The sequence below is a fragment of the Schistocerca cancellata genome, chromosome 4 (genome assembly GCF_023864275.1).
Source record: "Schistocerca cancellata isolate TAMUIC-IGC-003103 chromosome 4, iqSchCanc2.1, whole genome shotgun sequence".
Taxonomy (NCBI): Eukaryota; Metazoa; Arthropoda; class Insecta; order Orthoptera; family Acrididae; genus Schistocerca; species Schistocerca cancellata.
The window spans coordinates 938,578,429-938,598,409 of NC_064629.1; the positions used below are offsets into that span (position 1 = coordinate 938,578,429).

Genomic DNA, 19,981 nt, shown 5'->3' on the forward strand with positions numbered 1-19,981 from the left:
AGGGGCAACAGTCTGGATGATTGACTGATCTGGCCTTGTAACATTAACCAAAACGGCCTTGCTGTGCTGGTACTGCGAACGGCTGAAAGCAAGGGGAAACTACAGCCGTAATTTTTCCCGAGGACATGCAGCTCTACTGTATGATTAAATGATGATGGCGTCCTCTTGGGTAAAATATTCCGGAGGTAAAATAGTCCCCCATTCGGATCTCCGGGCGGGGACTACTCAGGAGGACGTCGTTATCAGGAGAAAGAAAACTGGCGTGCTACGGATCGGAACGTGGAATGTCAGATCCCTTAATCGGGCAGGTAGGTTAGAAAATTTAAAAAGGGAAATGGATAGGTTAAAGTTAGATATATGGGAATTAGTGAAGTTCGGTGGCAGGAGGAACAAGACTTTTGGTCGGGTGATTACAGGGTTATAAATACAAAATCAAATAGGGGTAATGCAGGAGTAGGTTTAATAATGAATAAAAAAATAGGAGTGCGGGTTAGGTACTACAAACAGCATAGTGAACGCATTATTGTGGCCAAGATAGACACAAAGCCCATGCCTACTACAGTAGTACAAGTTTATATGCCAACTACCTCTGCAGATGATGAAGAAATAGATGAAATGTATGACGAGATAAAAGAAATTATTCAGGTAGTGAAGGGAGACGAAAATTTAATAGTTATGGGTGACTGGAATTCGTCAGTAGGAAAAGGGAGAGAAGGAAACATAGTAGGTGAATATGGATTGGGGGGAAGGAATGAAAGAGGAAGCCGCCTTGTAGAATTTTGCACAGAGCATAACTTAATCATAGCCAACACTTGGTTCAAGAATCATAAAAGAAGGTTGTATACCTGGAAGAATCCTGGAGATACTAAAAGGTATCAGATAGATTATATAATGGTAAGACAGAGATTTAGGAACCAGGTTTTAAATTGTAAGACATTTCCTGGGGCAGGTGTGGATTCTGACCACAATCTATTGGTTATGAACTGCAGATTGAAACTAAAGAAACTTCAAAAAGGTGGGAATTTAAGGAGATGGGACCTGGATAAACTGAAAGAACCAGAGGTTGTACAGAGTTCCAGGGAGAGCATAAGGGAACAATTGACAGGAATGGGGGAAAGAAATACAGTAGAAGAAGAATGGGTAGCTCTGAGGGATGAAGTAGTGAAGGCAGCAGAGGATCAAGTAGGTAAAAAGACGAGGGCTAATAGAAATCCTTGGGTAACAGAAGAAATATTGAATTTAATTGATGAAAGGAGAAAATATAAAAATGCAGTAAATGAAGCAGGCAAAAAGGAATACAAACGTCTCAAAAATGATATCGACAGGAACTGCAAAATGGCTAAGCAGGGATGGCTAGAGGACAAATGTAAGGATGTAGAGGCTTGTTTCACTAGGGGTAAGATAGATACTGCCTACAGGAAAATTAAAGAGACCTTTGGAGAAAAGAGAACCACTTGTATGAATATCAAGAGCTCAGATGGCAACCCAGTTCTAAGCAAAGAAGGGAAGGCAGAAAGGTGGAAGGAGTATATAGAGGGTTTATACAAGGGCGATGTACTTGAGGACAATATTATGGAAATGGAAGAGGATGTAGATGAAGACGAAATGGGAGATAAGATACTGCGTGAAGAGTTTGACAGAGCACTGAAAGACCTGAGTCGAAACAAGGCCCCGGGAGTAGACACCATTCCATTTGTACTACTGATGGCCTCGGGAGAGCCAGTCATGACAAAACTCTACCATCTGGTGAGTACGATGTATGAGACAGGCGAAATACCCTCAGACTTCAAGAAGAATATAATAATTCCAATCCCAAAGAAAGCAGGTGTTGACAGATGTGAAAATTACTGAACTATCAGTTTAATAAGTCACAGCTGCAAAATACTAACGCGAATTCTTTACAGACGAATGGAAAAACTGGTAGAAGCCGACCTCGGGGAAGATCAGTTTGGATTCCGTAGAAATGTTGGAACACGTGAGGCAATACTGACCTTACGACTTATCTTAGAAGAAAGATTAAGAAAAGGCAAACCTACGTTTCTAGCATTTGGTTGGGAAAGGAGTAAGACAGGGTTGTAGCCTCTCCCCGATGTTATTCAATCTGTATATTGAGCAAGCAGTAAAGGAAACAAAAGAAAAATTTGGAGTAGGTATTAAAATTCATGGAGAAGAAGTAAAAACTTTGAGGTTCGCCGATGACCTTGTAATTCTGTCAGAGACAGCAAAGGACTTGGAAGAGCACTTGAACGGAATGGACAGTGTCTTGAAAGGAGGATATAAGATGAACATCAACAAAAGCAAAACGAGGATAATGGAATGTAGTGGAATTAAGTCGGGTGATGCTGAGGGAATTAGATTAGGAAATGAGAAACTTAAAGTAGTAAAGGAGTTTTGCTATTTGGGGAGCAAAATAACCGATGATGGTCGAAGTAGAGAGGATATAAAATGTAGACTGGCAATGGCAAGGAAAGCGTTTCTCAAGAAGAGGAATTTATTAACATCGAGTATAGATTTAAGTGTCAGAAAGTCGTTCCTGAAAGTATTTGTATGGAGTGTAGCCATGTATGGAAGTGAAACATGGACGATAACTAGTTTGGACAAGAAGAGAATAGAAGCTTTCGAAATGTGGTGCTACAGAAGAATGCTGAAGATAAGGTGGGTAGATCACGTAACTAATGAGGAGGTATTGAATAGGATTGGGGAGAAGAGAAGTTTGTGGCACAACTTGACTAGAAGAAGGGATCGGTTGGTAGGACACGTTCTGAGACATCGAGGGATCACCAATTTAGTATTGGAGGGCAGCGTGGAGGGTAAAAATAGTAGAGGGAGACCAAGAGATGAATACACTAAGCAGATTGAGAAGGATGTAGGTTGCAGTAGATACTGGGAGATGAAGAAGCTTGCACAGGATAGAGTAGCATGGAGAGCTGCATCAGACCAGTCTCAGGACTGAGGACGACAACAACAACAACAATCCAGAATACCTTCACTTCTACTGCTGCTGCATGTGTCATCATCACTACTATTAGCATAATGAAAAGAAAGTACCTGTGGTGCTGAAGGGTGTAAACAGCTTTTGCATCCTGCGGGTGCCTCAAAAAGACATTTTGTGCAGCAGAATGTCTGAATAAAGCTACACCATCAACTGTATCATCATGAGTTTGGTGCCAATAATTTGGGCATCGTGGCTCTGTTTCATTTTCTGCCTTCTGGATTGGCAATGTGCTGGTGCCTATTTCTGAAAATCCAAACAAAGAAAAATGTGTAAAATAAATTCCAGGTACATTTCCCTTCTTCTTTTTTTTTTTTTTTTTTTTTTTATTCAGCAAGATGGAAATATATATTACAAAAATTATCAAGTGAATTAAAGACTTGTATTACATATTAATGTTTCAGTGTGAAAAAAAAAAAAAAAAAAAATCCAGCTCTGATTTTCAGGATATCAATTTATAAATATTGTTAATCTCCTGTTCAGTTGTTGTAGTAATGTGAAGTTAACTGCCCTAATAGCAAGAATAATTGTGGCAATGAATACAGTTAGCCTCAATGCTTTCAAATAAAGTCACCCTCAACTGTTTTCTATTTCCAGCAATCAAATAATAAAAAATTTTTTGTATGATAACTAAATCTTTTGATTGTTAGAATCACAATGTTCTTACAGGTATGCTAGGTTTACGTGTGATTAACACTGCAGCTTCCACTTGATGCATCATTTATTATTCCTAAAATTATCTTGAGCAGAATCTAGTACATTGAACTGCAAGTCAGTCAGCTATCTCAACTCACTACCTGCCTGTAAGCCATTAAATTGTCCCTCTTTTGGCAATGGACCCATATTCCATATTCTGGAGGAGTGATGTTCCAGTTCACACCTGGAATACAGATTTAGATTTTCTTTGGTTTCCCTGAATGGCTGTACGATTACTTTGAAAATGACAGGGTTGATTTGCTACTCCAACCCAGAGCCCGAATTGTATTTCCAAAAACCGCATCATCACCTCAACATTAAATGCTAATCTTCCTTCTTCAAGAACAGCAGATGGCACTCTTTTTTTGTCATCAGTGTATTTTTCATCCAGGACTTTACATTACCTGAATCATTTATCTAAATTATTGCACTTACAATACTGTTTGTTTTGTTTAATATAAGTTGGAAATGTTAAATATCAGGGCTCATAGACTAGCATCATTTTTATGTAAAGGTAACATGGAAAAAGGAGGCATTGCAACATATATAAAAGTGTGACACAAAGTCAAACATATTGAAACAAATAGTTTTTGTGTTGATCACATCCTAAAAGCATGTACTTGTGAGTTGTTGCAAACTGAATACTTCTCTGATAATTGTAACAGTCTACAGATACCTTCTACAAACCTTTCAGCTATTTATGAGAAAACTACATGCATTACTGAGCTATCTGTCAGACAAGAAGGAACTGTCAGTAGCTCATGGAGATTTATTAAAAGATACAAACAAGAAAAATGAACTACAATCATTATTTTGATGTTTCAGTCTAAATTAGTAATCAATTTTCCAATTCATGTGCAGCAAGATAGCAGGACACTGACTGATAACATTTTGTAGAAAGTGCTCAGACAGAAACAATCAATATATACTCAACTGTGGATGCACTATCTGATCATGAATTAATGGAAATAAACAATATAGCACCTTACAGCCCTGAGGCAGGTTCAGACAAAGCAGTAAGGCTTATTAATGATAACAGAATACAGTGTTTTTAAGAGTAAGTTAAAAGAGGTGGTATGGGATGATGTATATATATAAAAAGACATCCTAATGTCAAATTCAATTTATTCAATAGTAAATTTGTGCCAATATTTGGGAATAGTTTTCCTAGAAAGGTATCCAGAAGATTAACTAAAAAACAATTAAGCCATGGATAATTAAGGGAATTAAACTCTCATGTAAGAGGAAGAGGAAAATTTATATAAGATAAGAATAAGTCAAGATCTGACATTACTTGCATACTACAAAAAATAGTGTAATATTTTAAGGAAAGTTATTAAACTGTCAAGAAGTATATATATCCTGCTAGCAATTAATAATGTGAATAATAATATTGAAACTGTATGGGACATTGTGAATTGGCGACAGGGCAGCCAGTCAGTGTATCAGATATCATAACAATTAAAGTGAATGACAGTGTTGTGACTGATAATTCACATGATGTGAGTACTTTTAACAACTACTTTCTAAATGTAGGATTAAATGGTTCAGTTGAAAAAGCAAGAGGATATATTAAAACATCATTCCAAAAAACTTTAATCAACTAGAAGTAGCACTAACATCCTTCACTGATATTAATAGAATTACAAAAATTCTAAAGCACAAAATCTCATGTGACGCTGATGGAATTTTAAACAGAATTCTGAATAGTTGTTCTAATGTAATAAGTCATACTCTTAATCATATAAGTAAAACATCACTAGCACAGGGAATTTTTCCAGACAGGTTAAAATATGCAACTGTTAACTCTCTTCGTAAGAAAGGTGACAGAAATAATTGTCCAGTTTTATTACTGACATCTTTTTCCAAAATATTCGAAAAAGCCATATACTTGAGTAGTCTTACATGTAAGTAGAACAAATTTATTCTGCATATCACAGCTTGGATTCCAGAAAGGTTGCTCAACTGAGAATGCTATTTATACATTCACTCATCAAATTTGCAACAAAGGGCCATAGTGCAAAACACTAAAAAAATAATATTAGGCACAGAAAGCTGGTTGAAACCTAGAGTTGGTAGTGAGATCTCTGCGGAAAAGTTAAAGGTATACTGAAAGGATAGGAAAACAAGAGACAGGGGTGGTGTATTTGTTGCAGTTGACAAGAAACTCAAATCCACCAGGATACAAGTTACTGATGTAACCAAAAACTTAAGTGGAGACCTCAGTTTGCTTGTACATAAGTTTCCTAATGCTACAATAATCATTGGAGGAGACATTAATCATCCAACAATCAATGGGAACAGCTACAGTTTTGTTAGTTGTGGTGCAACAAGACATCATGCGAAATGTTACTAAATTCCTTCTCTGAAAACTACCTAGATCGTTCAGAACCCCTCTCATGATGGAAATATGTTAGATCTAATGGCTACAGACAGACTTGACCTCTTTGAGGAAGTCTACTTACAAACTAGTATCAATGGCCATGAGGCAATTATAGCAACAATGAATACCAAGACAGACAGCAGCTGAAACAAGCAGAGAGATTTTCACGTTCAGCAAACTGGACAGACAATAGTGTCATACCTCAATGAGGAACTCGAAACTTTTAGCTCAGGACATGATTATGTAGAGGAACTGTGGCTCACATTTAAGAGAATAGTTGACGATGCTCTGCATAGGTGTGTACCCAGTAGGACAGTTCATAATGGAAGGGATCCTCCATGGTATACAGTCACTGTAAAGAAACTTGTAAGGAAACTTCTAAAGAAACCGAGACTACTGCATAATACCTACACTACTCAACAAAAGTTTGGGATATTACTGTAAAATGCAGTCTACGATACTAGAAATCTCACTCACCTAGGCACTTCAGGCACTATCCAGTTATTGCCGATATACTGGAAGGTGTTTACTACTGGCATGCTTTGTAGCCGTTTCCCAGTCATGAAAACATACCTCTGCCACCGTGGCAAACTGTGAGCAGTATCGACAACAACTTCACTCAATTTTGTGTTCAACACTGCAGTAACAAGCCACATAGAGGCATACAATACTTTTATATAGCCAGGATAGTGGCTTTACTTTCAGCAGGTCATACACAGGAAGATGTTGCCAGTCAGTTACACGGCACTCAAGTGGTGTGCCTTAGATGTCGAAAGATGCTGACGGGTGGGAAATGTGAATGACAGACCTCGCAGTGGTCATCCTCTTATGTCAACACCAATGTAGGCGCCCAACATCATCTGCAGAAATATTGGAAATGATTTATTCTAGGCAACAGGTATTTGTATCTCAGACCAAACAGTGTGTAGACGATTGCATCAGGGTGGTTTCCATTCCAGAAGACCAATGAGAAGTTTTTCACCGAACCAAAGGAACCGGCGCAACTGAAAGACCTGTGGTGTTGCACATCAACAGTGGACCATTTCAGATGGAGTAATATCATGTTTGCTGACAAGACTAGCCACTAGAAGTGTTAGGGTATGGAGAAGCACTGGACAACATCAGGAATGCCAATACATCTAAGAAGTCCATCCATTTGCAGGTGGACATGTAATAATCATATCGTGGTGCAGTTCTTCTTGTTATGTCCGTGCTTGCTATGAAAATGGGATGAGAAGTTCCGCCTTACGCAAGACACCTTTTTTCTGTTTTGTTTCACCCATACATGTTTCGGCACTTTTGTGCTATCATCAGTGGGTTTAATTTTTATTTTTAACTATAAAATTGTTGTTACATATTAACATTTGTGTTGTTTGTAAACATTGTGTCAAAGTTCCATTTATAGCTAAATTGGCGAAAAGTGGATGTATGCATTAGTTAACATACCTTACATGATGCTATTGTCCATTTATTTTAGTAGCTTTTCTGCTACACAATATACAACTTGTCATCTGTAAACAGCAAAATGTAATTTATTTTTCTGTTTGTTATGCATTTACGAATGGAAATGAGTCTGAATCATGTTTTTTGTGTGTAACTTACAGTTCTGAAGTTGTGGTGCATTCCCCTGTGTTGTTGGCGAAGTAAATAGGCTTACTTTGTGACCTACGGTAGCTTGGCACTGCACTTTTTCGATTTCTCAAAATACAGGCGGAGTTTTTGCTGCCATTACATGTTGTTGTGGCTGTGTGGGATTCATTTGTTTTGTAGCGTGTTTGGCTGGGTGAGGCGCATGAGTTTGAATTGTATTTGGCATCAGTGGTGTATGGTTTTTGTGTGTGTGTGTGTGTGTGTGTGTGTGTGTGTGTGTGTGCGTGTGTTTTGAGTACTGGGGCAGGGGGGGGGGGGGGGGTGGGCAGAGAGAGAGAGAGAGAGAGAGAGAGAGAGAGAGGTTTTTTTTCCCCATGAGTAGTTTTCATGTGGGTGTTATTTGTATAGTTCTTATATTGTGGTGAAGAGGGTTTTGTTACACAGTGATGTGTATTCTTTGAGTACTTTCTTTCCTTAGGTTATTGATTTCTGGATGTGATAGTTTTCTTCTACAGTTAATTTTTGGTATAAGTTGCTCCTAGTTTTTAGGATGTGTAAGTCAGTATCAACATTCGTTGGGTGGTGATTGTGTGCTATCAGGTGGTCTGCAAATGTTGAGTGTGAGCTATTGCTTTTCAGTGCTGTGAGGTGTTCTGTATACCTGGTTCTGAAATTCCTACATGTTTGGCCCATATATACAGATCGACAGCAGTTGCAAGTAAGTTGGTATATACCGGACTGGCTGTATTTGTCGGTGTTGGTGGTATTTCTTCCAAGTCTGCTTTGTATTGTGTTGTTGGTTCTGTATGCGATGTTCGAGTCCTTTTTTCTTCAGTATATTACCCGTCCTGTGTGTGACTTTGTTGTTGTAAGTCATTATGTGCCATTTGTTGCTTACTGTCTGCTGATTTGTTGTGTGTTGTGTTTGTTTGTTTGTTTGTTTGTGTTTCATGGTTATGTGTTGTTTGTTTTTGTATTTTGTGGTTTCTTCTGTTTGCATCATATCCATTCTCCTGTGCAATTTGCTTTATTTTGTTCAGTTCTTGTGTGTAATCATGTTTGTTCATGGGTATTTTGTTCGGTCTGTGAAGTAAGTATCTGAAGCTGGCTTCTTTGTGAGTTATGGGGTGATTGGATTGGTTATGAATAATAGTGCTGGTGATTGTGGGTTTTCTGTACATTGTGAGTTCATGTTTGTTGTTTCTCTTGTGTATGGTGAGATGCAAAAAATTAAGTTTTTCATCTGTTTGTGTTTTAATGGTGAATTGTATTTGTGGGTGGATGGAGTTTATGTTGTCATGAAGTTCTTTTATGTGAGGCTGTGGTTCATCTATTAAGCAAATTAAGTCATTTACATTTCTTTACCAAAATATTATTTTGTACTGTTTTGGTATTACTATTTTGTCAAAGATTTGTTTTTCTATCTGATTGAGGAAAATGTCAGCTAGGAGGTCACTGATTGGGGATCCTATGGGTAGTCCATCTTGTTGAGAGTAAAATCTGTTGTTGAATGTGAAGTAGTTTTGCTCTGTTATGAGCCTGAGTATAGTCGATATTTCTTGTATGTTTGTTGTGGGTATGTTCTTTGTAGTTGGAGGTTTCTTTCTATTATGATGATGGTTTCTTCTGTTGAGATGTAAGTGTACATGGAAATTATGTCAAATGAAACCAACATTGCTGTGTTTTGTATGTTTTCATTTCTTATTTTTTCTATTAAGTCACTCTAGTTCTTTAGACTTTTTTTGAGTGTATTTGTATATTGTCTGCAGGAGAGAGAGAGAGAGAGAGAGAGAGAGAGAGAGAGAGAGAGTGTGTGTGTGTGTGTGTGTGTGTGTGTGTGTGTTTGGCTAAGTGGTATGTTGGTGCTTTGGTGAAGTTTATCAATTCAGTGGATTCTGAGGAAGCAGGGGCTGTTGCACTTCTGGTTCAAAAGGGAATGCACAAATGATGACAGGTGAAGGTTAGTAGAGATTTGTGCATCTGTGAAAAGATCTGTGTGTGGAGCATATAACTACCATTGTCACACCTTAGCAAAAGATCTGACAGAGAACCCAAGAAAATTCTGGTCCTATGTAAAATCGCTATGTGGGTCAAGGGCATCCATTCAGTTCCTTGTTGAAGATAGCAAAATGAAAGCTGAAGTTTAAATTTCACAGTCAAGAAATCGTTCACACGGGAGAATCATACAGACATACCATCATTTGACCATTTGACAGACTCCTATATGGATGACATAGTAATAAGCATACCTAGTGTACAGAAACAACTGAAAGATTTGAAAGCCAATGAATCACCAGGTCCAGATGGAGTCACAGTCCGATTTTACAATGGATACTCTATGGCATTGTCCCCTTACCTAGCTTAGCTTGCATTTATCATGAATCTCTTGCCCAGCACAAAATCCCAAGTGACCAGAAAAAAGTGCAGATGAGTCCAGTATACAAAAAGGGTAAAAGAAAGGACCTGTAAAATACAGACCAAAATCTCTAACTTCAGTTTACTGTAGAATCCTTGAACATATTCTCAGTTTGAGTAAAATAAACTTTCTTGAGACAGAGAAGCTTATGTCCACGAATCAGCATGATTTTAGGACGCATTGCTTGTGCGAAACTCAGCTTGCCCTTTTCTCACACGATATACTGTGAACAATGTATGAAGGGCAACAGGCAGATTCCATATTTCTAGATTTCCAGAAAGCATTTGACACTGTGCCTTATTGCAGGCTGCTGACAAGGGTAGGGGCATATGGAATAAGTTCACAGATATGTGAGTTGTTCAGACTTCTTAAATAATAGAACACAGAATGTTGTCCTCGAGGGGGAGTGTTCATCAAAGACAAGGGTATCATCTGGAGTGCCCCAGGGAAGTATGACATGACCGCTGTTGTTCTTTATATACATGAATAATTTCACAGACAGGGTGGGCAGAAATCTGCATTTTTTTTTCTTCTGATGATGCCATGGTGCACGGTAAGGTGTCGAAGTTGAGTGACTGTAGGAAGATACAAGATGACTTAGACAAAATTTTCATTTGGTGTGATGAATGGCAGCTAGCCATTAATGTGGAAAAATGAAAGTTAATGCAGGATGAGTAGGAAGATCAAACCTGTAATGTTTGGATTCAATATTAATAGTGTCCTGCTTGACACAGTCAAGTCATTTAAATATTTGGGCATAATGTTGCAAAGTGACATGAGGTGGAATGAGCATGTGAAAACTGTTGTAGGGAAGGCACATGGTAGTCTTCAGTTTATGGGGAGAATTTTAGGAAAGAGTGGTTCACCTGTAAAGGAGACCACATATAGCATGCGGGTGTGACCTATTCTTGAGCACTGCTCGAGTGTTTGGGATCCATACCAGGTCAGATTGAAGGAAGACATCGAAGCAATTCAACTGTGCGCTGTTAGATTTGTTACCGGTAGGTTTGAACAATACACTAGTGTTACAGAGATGCTTTGGAAACTAATGGGAATCCCTGGAGAGAAGGTGACGTTCATTTCAAGAAACACTATTGGGAAAATTTATAGAACTGACAGTTAAAGCTGACTGCGGAAAGATTCTACTGCTGCCAACATACATTGCGCATAAGGACTGTGAAGATAAGATTCGAGAAATTAAGGTTCATTTGAGGCATAAAGACACTTGTTTTTCCCTCACACTATTTGTGAGTGGAACAGGACAGGAAATGCCAAGTAGTGGTACACGGTATCCTCCGTCATGCATCATATGGTGGCTTGCAGAGTATCAATGTAGATGTACATTTTGATAGAAAAATTATTCAGATTACCTATGGAACGTGACTATCTATCTATCTAAACTCACACAGTCTGGTATACAGGGGGATTTGAAAGTCGTGTCCCATAGGACAAGGTGTACACTTGTGATTCGATAGTCTTGACCCGTGGAACAAAATCATAGTCAGGGATAGGACAGGAATGGTCATTTGAAACAAAAACGTCTGGTAAACATCGGCTCTAAAGCATACGTTAAGAGCTGTGAGCACTTGTTCATCTTCATTACTGTGAAACCCATCTTTTCTATTGAAAAAACAGTCACAGCTTCTAAGGTATGCATTTTAGCACCCATGTTTACTTGACTTTTTTTATTTTGAATGATTGTTCCTTTCATATGACTTTGTCATATGGGCCAAGACAATTGAATCACCAATGTAGATTTTGTCCTATGGGATATAACTTTCGGCTCACCCTGTACAAACCTACTATTGCACAAACCCGTCGCTCTGAAAAGTTAATATGTTACTACTTGTACCACATGTGTGAGATGTACAAACTGAACTTTTAGTTTACAGAACTGGGTTTGAAATGAGGGATACAATTTCTTATATTGCTCAAGATTCTGATGGGTGCAGATACTGACGGCAGTGGTCCTAAAGTTGGTTTGTCACCTTACTTCATAAACAGGCACTGCATGGGTGTCCATTACCTTTGGCAGCTGTCCTCCAACTGTGACACAAGTAAATTACCATGATACAAAGGATACAGACTCTACAAGTGAACCACCTTCACTAATAATGTTTCAAATGCAACATATTGAGTACCAATGCACTGATTATTCTATCAGAACAACCATTTTGTATGATAATATAGCTGAAACCTGAGGTAATATTTCTGACAATCAATTATCAGATTATTTCTGTTGCCATCAGATAGATTCACTCCTTCACGTCATTGTGCACCATATTCCACTCCCTCTGCCTACACCAAACTAACCTCATATTCTTATCTAGCGCAGTTGATGCCTCTCCCTCCCAGTCCCACCTTCCCTCCACCCTCATTCGCACGTGTGTGTGTGTGTGTGTGTGTGTGTGTGTGTGTGTGTGTGTGTGTGTGTGTACTTTCGTAATTGAGTACAGGAAAGTTTGGTAGCAACCAGTTCTCTCTTGTAAGTTAAAAACATCTAATTTTTCTGTAATGTGCAACAGAAAATTTGAGACTGAGTATTATACTTTGAAATGGTTTGCTAAATTTCATGTTCATATTTGTTGCGAAAACAAAAATAACAAATGGTATGTATGCTATCACCCTTTTTTTGTCCGCTACAGGCTATTGATTTTTTTTTATACAGATGTACTTTATTACATCATGTAGTACCTTGCTGGACAGTTTCAGCCTATGCTTACTTTTAAATGCATTTGTATTGGTGAAATATGTGTCATTACATTTAAAAAGTATTCAGTGCAATATGGGAACATGTTTCACAACATATATTTCAATGTTAATATCACATACTGTATACGGGAAAGCGTTGTCTAGCATGTCATGTCATATAACTAAAACACTGCTGACAGATCATTTGCAAAGTCCTTGCTTAAAGTATTCAACAGCACAATGTGTCCTTTTGTTTCCACAGACTTCCCTTGGTTTATGTCTCTTGAAGTGAAAGGTCAGATTGTACTGTTAAATATCTTAAGCAAAGACTTGGAAACCAATTGTGAACAGCATTTCAGTTTCCAGAATGAGATTTTCACTCTGCAGCGGAGTGTGCGCTGATATGAAACTCAGCTCAGATGGTAGAGCACTTGCCCGCGAAAGGCAAAGGTCCCGAGTTCAAGTCTCGGTCGGGCACACAGTTTTAATCTGCCAGGAAGTTTCAGCGTTTCAGTTATATGGTGGGCTACACAATACAATATATGCAGCTTTTTGATATATATTTTCCCATGTAGCACTAAACAGTTTTTAAATATAGCGACACAAACTGACCAGGCCAAAACTGACCAGTAACGTACTACATGATCTAATAAAGCTCACCATAATACTTACACCTCTCGAATTTAAATTGTTGCACAACATGACTTCTGACTGGTAACTTCTCTGGTTAATCAGTGCTATGCTGAGAAATGCATGGTAGAGCTTCCACATTAACTGGTTCCTAAATCAACCTCATAAGATGAATGACATTCCTGGCACCATACAGAATTTAAGAAGGAAGAAAGTTTAGGGTTTAACATCCTGTCAATGATAAGGTCATCAGAGGCGGAGCCCAAGTGCAGGCTGAACAAGGATGAGGAAGAAAATCAGTTATGTCTTTTCAAAGGAACTATTCTATCACTGACCTTAAGCAATTAAGGGAAATGACAAAAAACCTAAATTGATATGATCAGGTGAGGATTTGAACCCCACTTTTCCTAAATGTGAATTTAGTATGATAAACCCTATGTGATCTTACTCAATAAGAATTTAAGTATCATTTACAAGCCAAAACTGAAACTGGAACCCCCTCATTGCTAACATCAATAGATATTGGACTACAAAACTGATAAAACAGTGAACCACCCAGAAGGGGAGGAGGAAATGAAATGAAACTTCATGGCTTGAGAGGGTGTGTGATGTTATTTCAGTGATTACAAATCTGACTCGAATTTACAAAGAACTCAGCAGTATGAGCCCACTTATCAGTACGATGTTGCATCCCTGGTGGTTTGGATGCATGTGGAGGTCATTAGAGAAGGAGCACAAGTTCAGAAAGTTTAGAAGGATGGGGAAGGCAATGCCCTTTCAAAGGACCCATCCTAGCATTTGCCTGGAGTGACTTAGATTGTCCTCGCGTGGGTCATGTTTCTCATCACAAAGCACACCAGATGTGGTGTCTGTCAAGCTTGCTGCACGCTCTGAAATAAGCTGATATATCTCACAGAATGTGCTGCTCATTGTGATTTGCAACCTTAGTGCTCTCCCCGTATCTGGCATGTAAATTACACAGTTTCTTTACAAAAACGGATACACATAAAATAGCTGCATTAAGGAGGTAAGACGTCAAAAATTAAAATCAATTTTCAAAAATATATGGTTGAGGAAATATAAGACATGTTATTTGGTCTTAAAAGTAATGAAGTGCAGTGCCACACCCCTTTGCACAATATGTTCTGTCAAGGTCACTGTATTTCACTCTGTGGAATTCAAACACACATATTTTCCTCAGGGACTGTCATACCTAAAACAAAGGACTACCGATATCCACTGCTATCGACGTGCATAGTTTTGTTTACTCATTTTTGTTTATGCTTTGTTCTGAAAGTCTTGCAATGTGACTTTGTGAATTTCAAATTGATTTTCATATGGCTACATTGTTTCGTGCTCATTTATGGCATATTATCACACAAGATGCCTAGAATTAGTTGCTTCAACCGTAAACAACATCACCAGAGCAGCAGATATGCAGTAAAGCATGCTTCAACAAATGTTGCACCAGTGGCAAGAGACTGCTACCTCAGTGCAAGTAAACGAATCACTGCTACGTGCTTCAAGCAATAAACTTATTTTTGGTGCTACTGAAAACAGACACTGTGAAAATGACGGTTCATGCAATGTTATTGTTGATATCAATATACTGTCACAGTTAATATTGGACAACGTTATGTGCAAGCTTTGCTTTGGTGTGCAGTGTCTTTCTATGGTGGGATATTAGAATGGCAGGAAAGACCTTATTACAAACTTATCTGTACTCTGCAGCAAATGCAACCTTGGTGCGCCTTGTTAGACATCTACAATCATAAACAAAGGTTATGATGTAAATGTGAGGGTACCGTATGACATGGTAAGGGACAGAAGGCTGCAAAAATGTTTTATGTTGTGATATTCTACTGCCTCCAGTAAAATCTGAGAGATATTATAGCTTACCACTCAGTGGAGAAGAAGTTGTAGAATCCTCAATGAAAAGTGCTACTGAAGAATCTATTGCCAAAACTGATGGTGACAAGGACATAGTGGCAACTTGAAGTTTTGAGTAAATTTTGTCTCAGTTGTGTGACAGGGATTCCAGATCATAAATGTAATATGAACTATAAAGAATCAAGTGGAGGTATGGAAGCAAAAGGAGTTGTCAGCTTGTTTACCATATCAGTTGCCTCCCATGGCCTGCAGTAGGTGAAGTACCTTGGTGGCAGTGAAAGTAAAGCTTTCCTTGAGGTTAAAAGTTGTGCTCCATATGAAACTGACACTATTGTTCAGAATATCGAATGTGTGGGGCATGTTTAGAAAAGATTTGGCATTAGGCTTAGAATGATGAGACAAGATTTGTCAGGAAAAAAATTATCTGATCAAAAATGAATAAAATGAAGAGAGCGACTGACTGATGCAGAAATTGACAAGCTAGACACACATTGTGGCTTGGCAATAAGAAGGAATAAAAGGGACTTGAGAAACATGAAACAGGCAGTTTGGGCCTTATACTTCCACAAAATGTCTACAGACAATAACACTATCCACAACTTGTGTCCAAAGGGAAGTGAATCATGGTGTGGCTACCAAAGGTCAATTGCTGGTGATGAAGGATATCATTGCAGAAATTCTCTACCAACTGCTGTAATGGAAGCCATCAAACCAATATTCAGGAACATTTAAAATGAAAACTTATTCAATAAATATCTTCATGACAGTACCCAAAACCCAAATGAGAGTTTTAACCAATGTTTATGGGGAAGATTGCCAAGAACCACTTTTGTGGGAAGAAATGCATTTGCTGTTGCTGTTTATGATGCAGCTTCCTGTTTTAATGACACTGAACAAGTAGAAAATGTATTTTAGAGGAAATAGGAACTAAGCCCAGAATGAACTGTATGAAGGCTTTGTATGCAGCACATAAGAGTGCATGTAGTGAAAGTGGATGAATCATCATTGGAGGTGACACAATCAAGAAGAGTGCATCACAATCCTCTCCATTAGGCAAAATTGTGACATGCCTGATTCTTTATTTCACACTCTGCACTGTAGTGGAATGTGGAATTCCATGCTGCGATGTCATCAGCACCTCATCAACATGTTTTCTCATGCTCCATGAGAGAATGGTTCAGGGAAATCACAGGAAACCTAAATTAGAATGGCTGAATGCAGAGTTGGAATGTCATCGTGCAAAATGTGAGTCCAGTGGTCTAACGACTGAGCCCACCTCGCTCAGTGATAACGTAGTCACCAGCCGTGGTCATCCATTGTAGTTCAGAACTGTGATTCATCACTGAACACAATGCAATGCCATTAATCAGCAGTCTATGCTTCCTGGTCATGGCACCACTTCCAACTCAGCCATTTGTGTTTTGGTATTAACAGCAGCCTACATTAGGGATGGTAATTCCGTAGTCCAGCTGCTGCTAGTCTGATCCATGGTGCGGGCTGACACGACGTTCCAGATGGCAGGTGCAGGTGTGAAGGGGTTATAGTATGCTTGTTGCACAATACAGCAGCCTTTCCTTGTGGTGGTCAAATGTGGTCAATCAGATCTTTGATGATGAGAATGCCTACTCTCATGTTCCCAGGGAGTACAACAATGGGCAGTGTTACATCTAAGTGCTCCATAAATGTGGATATTGCACAACTCAACCAGCTGGCCAAATGGAGCCCATGTTGAGTTCCCCTTTCAAACTATTTCAGGTGCTAATAATGCTGTCTCACACGAGTGTGTGGCATCTCCACGTCCTTCACAGTGATCACTTAACATTTAATATTGTTCATGTTCCTCACATTACCCATGAGGCCTGGTACCAACACTAAACACAAACAACACCAATGCACTCTGGTGGCCATTCTACCAGTCACAGAGAACAACTCAAATTATTTATGTATCTGCCGACGGTGTGTTCATATATCATATGTGACGTTAATAAAGGAAAAAACTCGTACGCAAATGGTGGACAGCTGTTACAAGCAAAAATGCACAACTAAAGGTTGAGATGACCTGAACTGTTCAGATATGACCAAAAAAGCTATGATGATAAACACACAAATACACACATTAAACATTTAGAGAATCTAGAATGTGTTCTGCTTACATATCTTGTGACATTAGTATTTGACACTGCATCCAGTTGTATGTACACTGATGAGCCAAAGAAACTGTACACCTGCCTAATACTGTGTAGGGCCTCTGCGAGCAAGCAGAAGTGCTGCAACACGACGTGGCATGGACTTGACTAATGTCTGAAGTAATGCTGGAGGGAATTGACACGATGATTCCTGCAGGGCTGTCCATAAAACTGTAAGAGTATGATGGGGTGGAGATCTCTTTTGAACAGCACGTTGCAAGGCATCCCAGATATGCTCGACAATGTTCATGTCTGGGGAGTCTGGTGGATAGCGGAAGTGTTCAAACTCATAAGATTGTTCCTGGAGTCATTCTGTAGCAATTCCGGACCTGTGGGGTGTCGCATTGTCCTGCTGGAACTGCCCAACTCCATTGGAATGCACAATGGACATGGATGAATGCAGGTGATCAGACAGGATGCTCGCTTATGTGTCATCTGTCAGAGTCATGTCTAGATGTATCAAGGGTCCCATACCACTCCAACTGCACATACCACTCCAACTGCACATGCCCCACACCGTTACAGAGGATCCACCAGCTTGAATGGTCCCCTGACAGCGTCCACGGATTCATGAGGTTGTCTCCATACCTGTACACATCCATCCATTCGATACAATTTGAAATGTGACTCATCCTACCAGGCAACACATTTTGAGTCATCAACAGTCCAATGTTGATGTTGGGGGCCCAGGTGAGTGAGGTGTAAAGACTTGTGTTGTGCAGTCATCAAGGATACACGAGGGGGCCTTTGACTCCAAAAGCCTATATTGATGATGTTTTGTTCAATGGTTGGTACGCTGACGCTTGATGGCCCAACATTGAAGTCTGCAGCAATTTGCAGAAGGGTTGCACTTCTGTCACACTGAAGGATTCTTTTCAGTTGTCGTGGGTCTCGTTCTTGCAGGCTCTTTTCCCAGCCACAGCGATGTCGGAGATTTGATGTTTTGCTGGATTCCTGATATTCGCAGTACACTCATGAAATAGTCGTACAGGAAAATCCCCACTTCATCGCTACCTCGGAGATGCTATGACTGTAACACCACATTCAAACTCACTTAAATCATGGTAACCTGCCATTCTAGCAGCACTAACCAATCTAACAACTGCGCCGGACAGTTGTCTCATATAGGCATTACCGACCGCAGTGCCATATTCTGCCTGTTTACGTATCTCTGTATTTGAATAAGCATGCCTATACCAGTTTCTTTGGCTCTTCAGTGAATTTTTGCAGATATTTATGCTGCAGCAAGAAAAGGTTTAGAATTAAGGCCACACATGATGAAATAGAACACTTGTGTTCTCTAAATCTCATTAGTCCAAAATATTAAGCAGTTTAATGATAAAAATTCCCAATTTGTTTGAGATTAATAAAAATGTTTTTGGGTGAAAATCTGAAAATTATTTATGAGAAAATGGTCTTACTGTAAGCTGATGCAAGAACAGCAAGGCATGTAAAATTTATAAACAAATGTTAGTGGAACAAAAAGTTGGAAACAGATAGAGAATGTTAAGAAACATACCACAGTCAAGCGGTGGTCGTGGCTTTTTTCTTTGCTTCAGTGTCTTGTGTGCCTGACGGCAGTTAGCAAGTTGTGCCTTCAGTTCCTGAAGACGTTCATATGCAAGTTGGTAGTCTTGTCTACGCTTACGGCGTACTGCTTTACTTGCATTGGGGTCATTTGCTAGACCAAGTGCCACTTCCACAATACCTGTCTGAATCTTCAGTGCCAGTTCCAAGGTATCAATGGTTTCTTCCTGGAAAATAAATTGAACTTATGACAATGATTCTTACTTTTTTTTATACAATATTAGGCAGCTTTTATTACTGGCACAAAGCAACTGCACTAAGTTATCTTTCATACTAGCATATTTCGGTTGTTATACGACATTCACATCACTGATGATTAAAGAATTTATTTAACAAACTATGAATCAGCCAAAACACATTATAAATAGCATTTGAAATAAATATGCACAAAATAAGTAAATAACTGATAATGAAGACTGATCCCGGTTATATGTATCATCTGGGTAATATTCTGAAAGCAGAGATTGCTACACTCTTACTACTGAAGAGAATATACGGAAACTCCTAGAGAAAGTGTAGTGGAAACTTTTGAATCCATAAGAAGGGCTATGTAGGAAAGCTACAATTTTCACAGCCTGGTGCTTGCAAAATGTAACCAGAATCTACCAGGAAGTTCTGGTCCTATATAAAGTAGATGAATTGATCTGTCCTCCAATCCTCACTCTCGCAGATCACTCTAGTGTTGAAACTATAGTAAGCTGCCTGTTCTCATATTTAAAGAATGTCTTTTCGAGGCAGAGAGTCTTGTGTAACAGGAACACAGGGTCAATTCCTTTATATAAAAAGACCAAGATGAAGAGAATTACAACTCAACACCACTAACATCCACCTGTATCAGAATCCTCCGACATATTCTAAAGTTTGGTGTTCCCGAAGGAAAATCATCTTCACTCAAAGAATCAATATGGGTTTAATATGTA

The 19,981-nt window shown here is 39.0% G+C and overlaps 1 protein-coding gene across 2 annotated transcripts in view; it reads right to left on the bottom strand.

The window, feature by feature from the left end:
- The window catches only part of LOC126185135 (uncharacterized), a 193,337-nt gene that overhangs the window by 102,016 nt on the left and 71,340 nt on the right, over positions 1-19,981 (bottom strand). For both annotated transcript variants that reach the window (XM_049927969.1, XM_049927968.1), the window contains 2 exons: positions 18,994-19,228; positions 3,049-3,238 (listed from right to left, as the gene is read on the bottom strand). In XM_049927969.1, coding sequence (XP_049783926.1) covers positions 3,049-3,238; positions 18,994-19,228 — 425 coding nt within the window. The remainder of the gene's footprint in view (positions 1-3,048; positions 3,239-18,993; positions 19,229-19,981) is intronic.